This window comes from Mya arenaria, chromosome 14 (assembly GCF_026914265.1).
Source record: "Mya arenaria isolate MELC-2E11 chromosome 14, ASM2691426v1".
Lineage (NCBI taxonomy): Eukaryota > Metazoa > Mollusca > Bivalvia > Myida > Myidae > Mya > Mya arenaria.
This window is the reverse complement of record NC_069135.1, coordinates 20,815,392-20,829,234: the sequence shown is the minus strand read 5'-3', so window position 1 is coordinate 20,829,234 and position 13,843 is coordinate 20,815,392. Positions and strand designations below refer to the sequence as shown.

Sequence of the window (13,843 nt, the reverse complement as noted above, 5' to 3'; positions counted from 1 at the left end):
ACAAGAGAAAGTTACAGTCCAGACATGACCACCTATACTCTAAAATATGTCCATACAAAAGAAAGTTACAGTCCAGACATGACCACCTATACTCTAAAATATGTCCATACCAGAGAAAAATACAGTCCAGACATGACCACCTATACTCTAAAATGTGTCCATACAAGAGAAAGTTACAGTCCAGACATGACCACCTATACTCCAAAATATGTCCATACAAGAGAAAGTAACAGTCCAGACATGACCACCTATACTCTAAAATATGTCCATACAAGAGAAAGTTACAGTCCAGACATGACCACCTATACTCTAAAATATGTCCATACCAGAGAAAGTTACAGTCCAGACATGACCACCTATACTCTAAAATATGTCCATACAAGAGAAAGTTACAGTCCAGACATGACCACCTATACTCTAAAATATGTCCATACAAGAGAAAGTTACAGTCCAGACAGGATTACCTATACTCTAAAATACGTCCATACAAGAGAAAGTTACAGTCCAGACATGACCACCTATACTCTAAAATATGTCCATACAAGAGAAAGTTATAGTCCAGACATGATTACCAATTGGTCCGGGCCCATCCTTGTCTTTATATGCCGGATTCCATAGTAAAGAAACACTAAGTCGTGACACGAGAAACTGAGACAAACGCACGGACAGACATTCCAACATTTCTTTATGTGGTTTTCATTTCTTTAAAAACAGCCCTTACGTATACGTATTTTATGTGGGTTTTCAATACAAAACGTAACAAATTAAACTCAATACCTTAATGTCAGTGGACACCTCTCCTTAACACCCCTACATTGGCCCGGGCAGGCGGTGCGAATTTAATATGCCCACCTTCGGGGGTGTTAACAAAAAAGATTTTAGACGTCCCTTCCAATTTCTTCTGGGCATGAAACCTGAAACAAATTTTTTTACGCTAATGAACATTTGAAACCCACTTTGTGCATAGAGCCGAGCTGTTGCTTCTTGAAAGAAACAAGAAAGTTACTACCTGGTTGCCAAAGGGAAGTGATGTCATCATGGGAAGTGATGTCACCAATCATAGTTACTTTTATACTTTATATTGTATTTTAAGTCTTAAATAAAAATGAGATTTTAAAACAAAAACACAACAACAGAATATTGACATGTTTGATGACATTTTATTTTATATTTACAAATGTTATGAATACAACAACATTACTAAAATGGTAAGGTGGAGAAATTATGCATATTGATAGAAGCACATATGAATGCTGTGAACAGAAACACTACAGGAATACAATGTTTTGTCATACTTCAACTAGGTATTATGGCAACATCTAAATTCAACAAAATAATATGACTAGCATAAAATTGTTCAAGTCTATCTATTTATTTTTTCATCTTTTTTATATTTCCTTATTGGGATAAAGTGTACCCAAGTAAAAAATATCCTCAGTGGCAAATTTATAATTTAGGGAATACAATAAATTGGAATCAAATGCACACAAGAATATAGAAATTTTCCAAGTAATAACTTTCTACTTGAGCTTGAAAATCAGACATGTAAATGAATGATTTTCAAAAATAATTATAGAGACAATTTCATTAAATCTTCAATTTCCTTTATCGACACCGATTCATGCTAAAATGGAAAGATTTTTTTCAATCTAAATGACATTCCAGATCATTCAGCTTATCAAGAGTAGCCTTATGGGTAAAACTTAAAAGCCTCCATTTTAATGAAGATCATAAGGCTTAAGATTGTAAATTTGCACCTGTAACCCTATTTTGGGCGTAAACTGCTTCAGTAAAAATATGGAATAGATTCTGCTCGTAACTTTATCGGTGTCCCCAAGCACTCTTGAGCAGAGTTAGGTTAAAGCCCAAGATAACTTAATGAAACAAAACCTAGAAACATGTTTTGGTTGCTTAATTTATAAGATTTCGAAGACAATTATTGACAATCCCTGATGCCTAAATCAACAATCTCATATTTGTTGAGTTATTTTAAGTTAGATCATCAAAAACATTGACTTTGTATTTAAGGCCCTTCCCAAGTATTATGAACAAGTTCTACTGACATGATTTTCTTTATATTATACTGAATTCAAAGGGAACCATATGTTAAACAAAGGGCAAAGGGAAATAATAATTACAATAATACAAGTGTGTGCAGTTGTCTACCTTAAAAAAAACCTGATGCTAGGAGGGCTGCGGCATTTCAAGGGCCATAAACAAGACATGCATATCGCATACACAAGACTTGGGCCAGAAGAGCTAATTAAATGGGTTGTGAAAGTGCATAAATGGGCTTTATACATGTTTCGTACAAAACTAGAAAACAAAAGATGTTTATAATTAACAAAACAAAAAAATACTGACAACATGACTTCAAGTTACTAATATAGAAACTCATAAAAAACACACAAACGTATTCACTTATAAAAATATACACTAAACATTTGAACATAAAAACAGTCACAAAATTAATATCAAAAATCAAATACATGCCCATTCAATGAAAAAAAAAAATGATATAATAAAAAAACTATTCTACGAAATTATTTTTTCTGTAATACAAAACTAAGCTGACCATTGGTGCAACAAAATAAAATTGTAGCGTGGCCTTGCAATTAAATCATCAGCAGAAAGCTCTAAGAATGGCTCAAAATGAATTTACCCCAACCATTATGGTGTAACTTCAGGTCAGCAGGCTTTTTTAAATCAACAAGTAATATGAAGATCCAATTGCAATTGAGCCCCCACCCCCACCTAAAACAGCCTTCTTTAACATTGTTCTCTTATTGAACGTGAAAATACAATAATTCCATTCATCAAATTAGTTCCTATTTATAGTTCCTTGTTTTATAACAGAAGATTCATTATCATGATTAATAATCAACAAAAAAGTCATAAAAGGCCGAATTCCATTGAGAAAACATTTAAAATGTAATATTCAATAGTATAAAAGTCAAAGAACACAACACAGAAAGTCTATTGCACATGCATACTATCATTTATCTGTACAAATGTATGTATTGTATTATAAACATCACTTAGGAGTTATCACTAATCTACGCTTACACAACAATGAAACCTGAAACAGGATACAGTCATAATATTCACGCCTCTTGTTAAAATTCATTGTCGGCAACCCAGGTGCTTTCTTCCATTACACTTCATACATACTGTGGGAGATTTGACAGACAAACACTCGTTTATATGAATATGAATAAGGCAGGGGAGGACATTCTTCTTCCAATGAAATCACTTGTTATATTCAAGTACTCTTCAACAACCCTGTGTTGTCAGTTGTCTCCACAGGCGAGTGGTCTAAGTGGCTGTTTTAAAATATGTAGTGATGTGGCAACACAGTTTAATTTTATTCTGTTGCTACGGGAAAAATAAGGGGTGTCTGTGCATATTTCAGCACTGGTTCCTTGTGGAATCAATAAAACTGCCTCATTTATTATTTGTGATTATTAGATTTTCCTAGCCAAATCACCCACAGTATAAAATAAATCATAGCGCAGTTGTGTATCTTTAGCAGTATCTGACTATGGTTTAAGAATACAAGCACATTTATTGCTAAAACAAAATGACAGAAAATGTAAATATAAGTGCAAATAAACAGTACAAATAACAAGCATGTAAAATACATAATTTGTTAACAACTGTTCCCCGGGGTCAGATCACACATAATTACTTGTCTTTTAAGGCAATTCCAATGTGTTTCACTTTAACTCACATGGGAGCCTTTTTAAAGAGTCTCCATGGTCAGTATCACTCAAAGATAACTGCTTTTAAACCTAGTCACACTAGATTCTGTTCACCAATTCAGTGTAATAAAAAATGAAACTGGCAATAATTAAAAGGTTTTTGGATTTCAGTACATTTCATTAATATCGTAACAGAAAATGATTCACAACCTAAACCTTTAAAAACATATATTCTACAATGAGGTGTCAAACAGTATTTCAATTTCATGAATCCAATTTCAATTTCCCATTCCGGGCTGATAATTACTGTCTGTTTGATTTCCTACGGGCATTCCTACTGTAGAACTCCCTGCATTTTGCCCCATTTGAGTCCCTTGGGGAATGTTTCCTGTTGGGTGCCCCATTCCTGCTTGATTTCCATACTGAGGTTGAAACGGCATTGGATAGTATGGCATTGGTGCCATCATAGGGGGGTACGGATAGGGGGCAAAGGTGGGATACGGGAACATTCCCGGTTGCATCATTCCCCCCATTGGATACATGGACCCTCCTGGGAAATTCCCTTGTTGGGACATGTTCATGTTTGGCTGATTGCCAAAATTAGAATTCCTGTTGAACTGGTTGTTCCCGAAATTAGGGTAGAAACCTTGATTCTGTTGTGAGAACATGTCAAAGTTCATCTGTCCCTGTTGTTGTTGTAATTGTCCACCCGTGATGTTATTTGCCATAATTGGTGTGGAACTACTATCTGCGTCTATGTTGACAGAGGGATTACCCTGATCAGAGGATTCCCCAGAGCTACCTTGACTGTTTTCATCCAATGCGGACAAGAAGTTTTCATCCGTTTCCGTCAACTCTGACAAGAAACTTGAATTATTGTGAATACCACTCATTGTAAAGTCACCCATATTCTGGCTATGAGGTGTAGCACTATTCTGATCTGCTTGGCTCATAGCTGTTCCAGAACTCATTCCTGAATTACCAATTCCAGAATTCATGCTTGCATTACTAATTCCAGAAATTGTGTTTGAAATACGAGCTCCAGAACTCATGCTTGAATTACCAATGTTCATACTCTGGTGTCCAAGTCCAGGCAAGTTACTGTTGTTCATATTCATTCTTTGGTTATCAATGTAAGCTGGTCCACCAAATCCTCCGTAGATATTCTGATTATTTGAGAACCCTTGTCCTTGGTTCTGCATCATTGGCTGGTTCACTGGACCTTGACCTTGAGGCAACATTTGATTCTTATTCTGACTGGACACAGTATGTGAATTATCAGGCAATCCAGGGTTGAAGAATCCAGCATTACTATTACTATTATTAGATGGCAAATTTGATTGGTTCATAGACTCTGTGTTCATTGGCGGAACTGTGTTAGACTGGAACTGATTGCCACCAGAAAACTGTGACATAGACTGGTTATTCTGCATTCCATGACTCCACAGATTTTGACCACAATGACCATCGCCTCCAAAGTTAGAACCATCACCCATACTTGCAAGACTAGCACTAGAGCCAGACAATTTCATTTGGTGCAGATCAATCTCTGATGGTCGCATGGGTAGAATTCCTTGGTGTGCCAAGTTACTCTGAGGGGGTACCATTTGACCAAAATGCTCATTCTGCACATCTGGCGACTGAGTTCCAGACATGCTCGAGTCTGAGGGACTATTCGACAATGAGAACTTTGGAGTACCAACTCGTTTCATCCCTGGCATTTCAGTACCAGAAGGAGGTTTTCCACCCTTTGATCCTTTATTCATATCCTTTGCTTTAGATTTTGCCGAACTCTTTCTCTGACCCTTTTCTGCTTTAGCCTTTACTGCTGCTGTAGGAGTTTTGTTGAATTGTTGAGGAAGCTTCAAAGCCTTCATATCAATTGGTGGCAAATTCCATGCTGCGTCTGTGCTCTGCTGAGTTTCCATCTTTGGTTTGGAGTCGGCGTATTCAGATTTCTGCACCAATTGCTTCAACTCACTTTCTGGTTTAACCTCATTCACTTTAGGTTTCAACTCAGCAGTGGCTGGCTTAACTTCCATTGGCTCTGGCTTATCATGAGAAGCTGCTTGCTTGTTAGCAATAACATTAGCACTTTCATAAGGGGTTGCAATAGTTTTTGCATTCACATTGACATTCTGTATGGCATTTTGCACCTTGGGTTGTACGTTTTTGATAACCGTCGTCCCTCCTGAGAAAGCAGGACTTTTTGAGATGATTTTCTTATCTCCGCTGGCAAGATTTTGAAGAGTTGTAAGGGAACTAACTTTGGCCATACCACCAGTTGCGCTACTGGTATTGGTATTTGGTGCAACAATTCGGATCTTGGCAGCACTTTGAAGGGCAGAGCTGACTTTTTGTGACTGTGCAGCTATTGTAGCAATTTGAGTGGCTGAAGTCGGGGAAGGTTTTACGGTGACTGTAGACGTGCCAGACCCAGTTCTGTTTATGGTCACAGGTATGATAGTTCTGACCTGACCTGGTCCTTGTCTTATGATTGTTAAGGGTTCTGAAAAGAATATTAATTACCATGATTCATTATCAGAAATACATCAGAAATTAACAGTAAAATGACTACTAATCGGCTTAACATTAAAACTTTTTGTTTTATTACAATAAACCCTTTAACATTTAATTATTTATCCTTTTATTCTATAAATGTTTTCTTAAAAAATCCTCCTTACAAAGGAAAACCATTTGTCCAGACACATATGAATTATTCTTTAAAAGGATAAATTAACATTTGACACAATATAAACATTAATTTAAACTTTTGCTCCATTGAATGGGAAATGTGAATCTATGTCTACTTACTTGTGGTAGTGCCAAGACTAGGCCGTATGTTAGGCCTTATCACTGTCACACCAGTCGTAGTTTTCCCCGAAGACTGAGCGCTAACAGTCGTTGTCATTGTTGGCCTAACAATTGTTACTCCTCCTGTACTGAGGTTTGATCCCGTGTTTGCGAGAGTATCCAAAGGTGAGTTAGAGTTTGGTTGTGGCTTTGATCGTACAGCAAAGATTTTGCCGTCGGGTGTGCGGATGTAGACGCCTTTCGGAGTTCGTATAACGAGGACCTGTTGACCTGCTGGGATTTTCTTGGGTTCAGAGGTGCCTGCCTCTGTGGTGGTGTTGGTACCCGGTAGAACAATTTCTGCAGAGGAAATATGACTTTCAACTAACCTCGTTTGACCTCAGAATTTCACAACAATCCGAAAAACCCACAGAACGTTACAATATTGGAGACCATAAAGATTATCTTTTAATGATATAATCAAAAACAATTGTTTAAGAATATTTAGGATTAAAGGTAAAATAAACCTTGCACAACAATCCTAAATTCCCATAAAAGGTTAAGATTTTGAATGAAAATCATGTTGTTATGACTATATTGTTCTTGACCATTACTTAATTCCTTCCTCTTTTTTCTAAGGGAGGCTACTCCATTACCTTTTTCTAGGGATCATATTTTCCAAGATGGCGGACACAGATAAAGCTTTTTTTCTATTCAGCAAAATTGAGAATTCAAAGCCATTCACTTTTCAAAATATACTCTACATGTATAGTAGACAGCATTTATCCTAAAAAATATCTACAAGGGCAGAATAATTTGGAATAAAAGCACAAATTACTAACTCATTAAAATCTAACAGCTCATAATTGTCAATCCTTAAAAATAGCCGTGGGTTTGTTTGAGTATGAGGCATCAATGCCCAAAGATGGATTTAGGGGCTAAGACTATTAATAATTACTTCAAGCTACTTTCAACTATTTTTTTATGCCAATGTCTGAGCAAAAAGTAATCTTTACATCTGTACAATAAAATGAAATTAAATGCTCTCAATCCTGACCATAACTGCTTAAAAACACATTAAAACACACACCCGCACACAATACACACCTGTTGTTGTAAGAACCTGGTGAACTGAAACCCCAGGCTTAAGAACCGTTGGCGCGGCAACAATCTTGGGTCTCATCGGGACTGGTGTGGATACCATCGGCTTAACACTAGCAATGGGTCTCTGGACCATGCCACCTCTGCCCCTGGGGATGAAATTGTAGTGTTTAAGCTAATGCAGGTAGATGAGTTTATTACATGCATACCAGTGGTTTTTAGGGATTTATCCGTGCAATAACAAGAGCTGTTGTAGGATAGCGAACTTGACTATGCCGCTTTGTCTTAGAAATGAATACAATAATGATGCAATACGTTCAAAAGCAATTAAAAAAAGTCAAATTAAAAAGTGTACAAGAAACACTGCGATGTGACAAAACCAGGTTTTCAGTGATTGAAAGAACTTCAGGCTTTGTTGTGATATTCAGTTTCAACTGTTTTATTTTTCTATTTTTAGTAATGGTGAACTTGACCTTGACTCTAGGTGCCCCAAACACAATCACATTGAAGTCCTCCATAAACTCTTCCTACATACCAAATTTGGTCAGAATATGTCAACCCTAACTTAAGTTATTTAAGTACTGAATGGTTATCTATTTTAAGTAACAGTGACCTTGACCCTAGGGGCCCAAAACACACAAACACACTAAAATGTCTTGAGGTTAACACGGTACCCTTACAAAAGGATGTCTTTCACCAAAAATCAGGGTGAACCATACTCATTGAAAATGCCCTGGTGTTAAATACCCTTTCACCAAAACTCTTATCTAGAGCTTTGAAAAGCCCAGCCCCAATACAAGGGTCAACTATTCAAAATATCTTAAGTTAAATCGCTAAAAAATATCATTTATTTTTTCATGATTTTCTACAATCTAAACACTTAAAAAATCAAACCTGATAGTTCCCTGATAAGCCCCGGCCCCAGCCCTGGGGTAGTACGCCGAATATGAGGGTCGACTATATGAAACATTTAGACGCTTCTCCATCACGTAGCTCTGCTTTGCTAGACGCTTTTCCTTCATGGTCAGTTTCAACTCTTTGCGGTCGATAAGCAAAGATTCGTGTGTAAATGGTTTCTGTAACAAATTTACTATTTTTAAACTTTTTTTTCATTTACATGCAGGAAGATTTCTATAATGTCTTTTTCTTATCTCTTTTTGTCACAAGCAATATATTTATCATATTTGATATTTAAGATGCTTGTCTCTTAAATATCATATTTTGCAAAACTGATTTTAGGGGGTTCATGCGAAAATCGTCAGTTCTCAAATATCTTAAAAAATACAACAGAAATGTATTTACACAAAAACTCAAGTTGTCCTGTTGGTGCAGTGGTAAGCGCACTCCTCTTCTCACTAAGGATACTCGGGTTCGATTCCCTGACTGGGCGCATGTGAGTTTGGTTAGTGGCCACCAAGCTGGACAAGTGGGTTTTCTCCAGGTACTCTGGTTTCCCCCACAACACAAGACCCACACTCTCGCGCAACATCGTTACCACTAAGTACAACTTATTAAAACTTTCTCCACGTTCGTTGTAAAATATATAATGTTTAATATAACTCTAGTTAAGATAAATGTCAAGTCAGAGGAGCAAGAAGTATATTCAGAATAACAAAACGAAAACCCAAGATACATACCGAGGTAAGCCAGTGTCCCTGATTATGGAGCATGTTACACAGGCAAGTGTCTGATGCATACTCTGAGAGATCCGAGAAATCCACCTGATCAAACTCCTTGTTCTGAAATACATACATAAATGTTAAAACACAGATGTAAGCCAGTGTCCGTGGTTATTGAGAATGTTACACAGGCAAATATCTGTTGCAAACTGGTCTTGCAGGTTCAGCTCATCTACAACAAGGGCTGACTCACCTGACAGACCACTAGTTTGTCCACATGTTCCTTCTTAACACATACGTCTTTACCTGGTTTGCTGGTTCAATTCATTCACAACAAGGGCTGACTCACCTTATGGACCATTAATTTGTCCACATCTTAGTTCTTAAACTGGTTTTGCGGGTTCAATTCATTCACAACAAGGGCTGACTCACCTCATGGACCATTAATTTGTCCACATCTTAGTTCTTAAACTGGTTTTGCGAGTTCAATTCATTCACAACAAGGGCTGACTCACCTCATGGACCATTAATTTGTCCACATCTTAGTTCTTAAACTGGTTTTGCAGGTTCAACTCAACTAAAACAAGGGCTGACTCACCTCATGGACCATGAGTTGTCCACATGTTCCTTCTTAAACTGGTTTTGCAGGTTCAAGTCATCAACAACAAGGGTTGCCTCACCTGCCAGACCACTAGTTTGTCCACATCTTACTTCTTAAACTGGTTTTGCGGGTTCAACTCAACTAAAACAAGGGCTGACTCACCTCATGGACCATGAGTTTGTCCACATGTTCCTTCTTAAACTGGTTTTGCGGGTTCAACTCATCTACGACACGGTCTGCCATGCCCTGTTTGTTGACTTGACGATCATAGATCTTCTTTTCCATTGTGTTTTCTGTCACAAGACGGTAGATGTAGCTTGGCTTTACCTATAAGTTGACATATAGAGGATATCATTTTTATAAACTAATTTCTTTTGGTTTGAGCATGATGAAAGAATCACTCTCTGGTCTGTTTCCTGACTAGAAACCAGTAATGGTGTCCATTTTAGAGGCCATGAAAATATACCCAGGTTGGGATCGAAACTATGACCTCTTTGGTGGGAGGCAGACATCTACTACTTTCTCAACCTCTTTGGTCATTCAATAGGTAATTTATTAAACAATTTTTCAAAAATTATTTCACAATAACAAACCTTAGCAAGGTTTAATCAATTTTTCTTAACAAGATTAATAATTAATATAACAATGAGCATGAATGTGGTATTCTTTTTGAAATTTAACTATTTACAGTGCTAAAAACATAAACCATTGCTGTATAGAATGCCAATTTACAACACTATTAATTTTTGCTGTAACAAAGTTATTTTACTAGTTTAATATGAAAATTAAATTATTTCATGATAGCAACCTCATTTCGGATATTAAGCTCATTTTGGATATTAAATATTTGACATCACATTTCAACCAATGGTTTTACTTACCTGTCCAAATCTATAAACTCTACAAATAGCTTGACAATCGTGACAAGGATTCCATGAAGCATCCACGACCACTACACGATTGGCAGCAACTAGGTTAATACCCAGAGAGCCCGCTCTGAAATTGTTGAATACTTATGTCATATATGATGAGTATTAGTGCAATTTTGGTCTAAACATTGTAATGAAGGTTTAGCCCTCCTTATAAAACTTGGGTAAAATCAAACACATATCACTCCTGCCCCTAAAAAAATGTGACATAAATCAATTGTTTTAGGCATATATCAGCTGTAGCGATTTATAGTAACAGAAGGTATTTTCCTGCTATTTACAGGTGAATTTTGAAATATCTACATTGTGGTAATTTGGCCAAACAACATGTTGTTTTTATCAGAAATTTTGTTTCAAATAAATATTTAAAGGACATACTGATTTAACATGTGGTTAAAACGAGATGGTGGCATATCAATAATACTCACATTGCACATTGTTAAGTTAACTATAGTGCTATCTTATCAATGATCATAGGACAAAAACATCTTCAGATCAAGATGTTGATTAAAGAGCAGGTTACCAACTTCATTGAACATTATCAAAATAACAAAATCAAATAAAAAAAATATGTAAAAACTGACCAATAAGCGATCATATTACAATTGCCTAAATAAGATGAGCCCCAATAAGTACTATAAATAGCGATAATACGACTTTGAAAACCAACTGACAGAAATCCATTTCAATAACAGAGATGTGATTGACTGAAACCATTTCATTGGGGGTCAAAGGGGGTGGAGCACTCTGGTTAAAAAGCTAAACTGGCTTTTTGAGGGCTCTCCTAACTTCAAATATTTGAAGCAATCTGGAGTGTCAATACTGACAACAGAATTAACAACCATAAGCAACCAGTTAAATTTTGTTTATCAGTTTTCCATAGGAATGGGTAATTAATATCTTTTGGTCCTTGGAGCTATTAGACTCGCAGAAATCAGCAGACAAATTACATCCCTGAATAAAGCTGGTATTTCCAATTGATGATTTATTACCTGGTAGACAGCAAAAAGAGCCATTTGTTTGTTTCGCTGTTGAAAGAGTTTATCAGTTTTTCTCGCTCTGTGCTTGAAGTACTTCCATCCAATCCTGAAATAACATTAGAATTCAATCTATTCCTGGTTAACAAGTTTGTACAGTGGAAACTCACTAAACCGGACAAGGTCCGGACTGGGCAAAATTTCCGGTTTAGTGAGGGTTCCGGTTTAGTGAGGATTTGATGTACGGAGTAAGTTTACTCAAAATATCAACTGAGTTAAACTTTAAAGGCTTTTGTCCTGTAGGGACAGTTCAATTCTCCGACGTTTAGACGGAGGTTGAGACATGATTAAAGCACTTGCAAAAGTGATAAGCATAATTAAACATTTCTGCGTTTTTATAATCATCTTTTTTCCAAGTCTTGAAATAAAACAACTCGCGTAATTTAATGCTTGATCAGTATGTTTGATAGTTTAATTAACGCACCGCTCTAATTTGATTCAATCATAGAAGTCTTTAGATAAAACAACCCTTCAAAATGATCACTAAATAACCATTTCTAGTTCTTTATTTTCAGCAACACACAAATTAATGTTTCAATCAATTTTCTTTTCACAAGTTTGATTATCGTTTGATTATCGTGCGACAGTCAATCCACAGCGCAATCATCATTATCGATTATCGAGTTAACACAATATCGCAGGTGTAATATTTAACGACCCACCGGCTGTCAAAACAAAGTAACACGCGATTCGCGAATTCCTAATACACAAAATTATTTTGACATGCTTGAACAAATAAACGTCCGGTTTTGTGAGGTAAAATTACGTTGACAAGTAACAAATTTTCTCGATTTTTTGTCCGGTATCCGGAATTCCGGGGTTCCGGTTTTATAGCGATTTTTAAACTTTGAAAATAGAAGGGAAAAATCGGGACTCTGAAAAAAGTCCGGCATCCCGAGGATTCCGGTTTTGTGGAGATCCGGTTTAGTGAGTTTCCACTGTGTAACTTTTTTATAAGAAAGATAAATTTCAAACAGAGACAAATTGTTTGAATAGTTTGCAAAGTAAAAAGTGCATGATTTGTTTACAGATAAGAAATATTAGCAATATTCTGGTGCCATTTTTGTTTTGTTGTTGTTTAATTTCATCAACCAATGTTGTGTCCCTTCAAAGCTGCACTCTCACAGCTTTACAGTTTTAACAACTTCATTAGTTTTTGTCTTGGAACGAGCAATTTGTGAGTAAATATCTGCATATCAGTCATAATAGACCTCTGACAACAGATCAGATCGCAGATTTTCATATTTCCATTCAAAAATTAATGTTTTACGGCTAAAAGCGTTACTAACGGTTTAAGAAAAATGCATAAAACATTAGTTATTGAACTTAAATATAAAAGTCTGCAATCTATTTTTTTGTCAGCAGTCTTATTTTACTGGTTCACATGCATTTATCGCATATATTGGCCCGTCAAAGACAAAAAAAAAAAGCGGTCAAAACATTCAATCTGTGACAGTACAGCTTTAAGGCCAAAAACATCTGTCTGAAAAACTTTTGATAAAATACTAACAATTATCTATCTCTTCCCATCAAAATCTTTGAAATGATACCCAAATCAAAAGGTCACCAGGTATTCAATATACACATTATTGAACATATATTACTTAAAATGTCAGATATTTTTCATTCCAACTTTAGTTTTAGTAAAAACTTACTCTATACATCTGTAGTTAAATTAAGCACAAGCCCACAGGCCCTGCACTGGTATTATACATTCAAGACATTTTTATGTACAAATATTTATATAGCAGTGATTGTAAAAAAATGTGATGCCAAGCACAAGTGTCAAATTTTAGGCTTGTTCATCCTTAGGTCTAATTTTGATGAATATACATACTGAAGTAATTCTTGTTCCTACACCATAGTTCATCCAATTCTGGCCTGGGAACTTTGTACTTGGAAAGAAACTCCTCGATCAGGTTAAGAGTAAACAAGCTCTGGCTGTAAAATATAAGAAAGGTCATGGAATATACTGTTCTGCACATATACTTGAATACACAATAGCTGGTCTTGTTATGACCTAGGCATTTAGTATTTGAGTGGAAAGAAACTCTTCTATCCA

The 13,843-nt window shown here is 36.2% G+C and overlaps 1 protein-coding gene across 1 annotated transcript in view; it reads right to left on the bottom strand.

Annotated features, from left to right (window-relative positions):
* Positions 1 to 1,148: 1,148 nt before the first annotated feature.
* LOC128217607 (uncharacterized) overlaps positions 1,149 to 13,843 on the bottom strand; it is a 32,049-nt gene continuing 19,354 nt past the window's right edge. The window contains exons 16-24 of the mRNA XM_052924854.1: positions 13,619 to 13,722; positions 11,737 to 11,830; positions 10,697 to 10,811; positions 9,978 to 10,142; positions 9,233 to 9,334; positions 8,490 to 8,671; positions 7,602 to 7,744; positions 6,516 to 6,854; positions 1,149 to 6,210 (exon numbers count right to left, since the gene is read on the bottom strand). Of these exons, the coding sequence (XP_052780814.1) occupies positions 3,980 to 6,210; positions 6,516 to 6,854; positions 7,602 to 7,744; positions 8,490 to 8,671; positions 9,233 to 9,334; positions 9,978 to 10,142; positions 10,697 to 10,811; positions 11,737 to 11,830; positions 13,619 to 13,722 (3,475 nt within the window). The 3' untranslated portion in view covers positions 1,149 to 3,979. The remainder of the gene's footprint in view (positions 6,211 to 6,515; positions 6,855 to 7,601; positions 7,745 to 8,489; positions 8,672 to 9,232; positions 9,335 to 9,977; positions 10,143 to 10,696; positions 10,812 to 11,736; positions 11,831 to 13,618; positions 13,723 to 13,843) is intronic.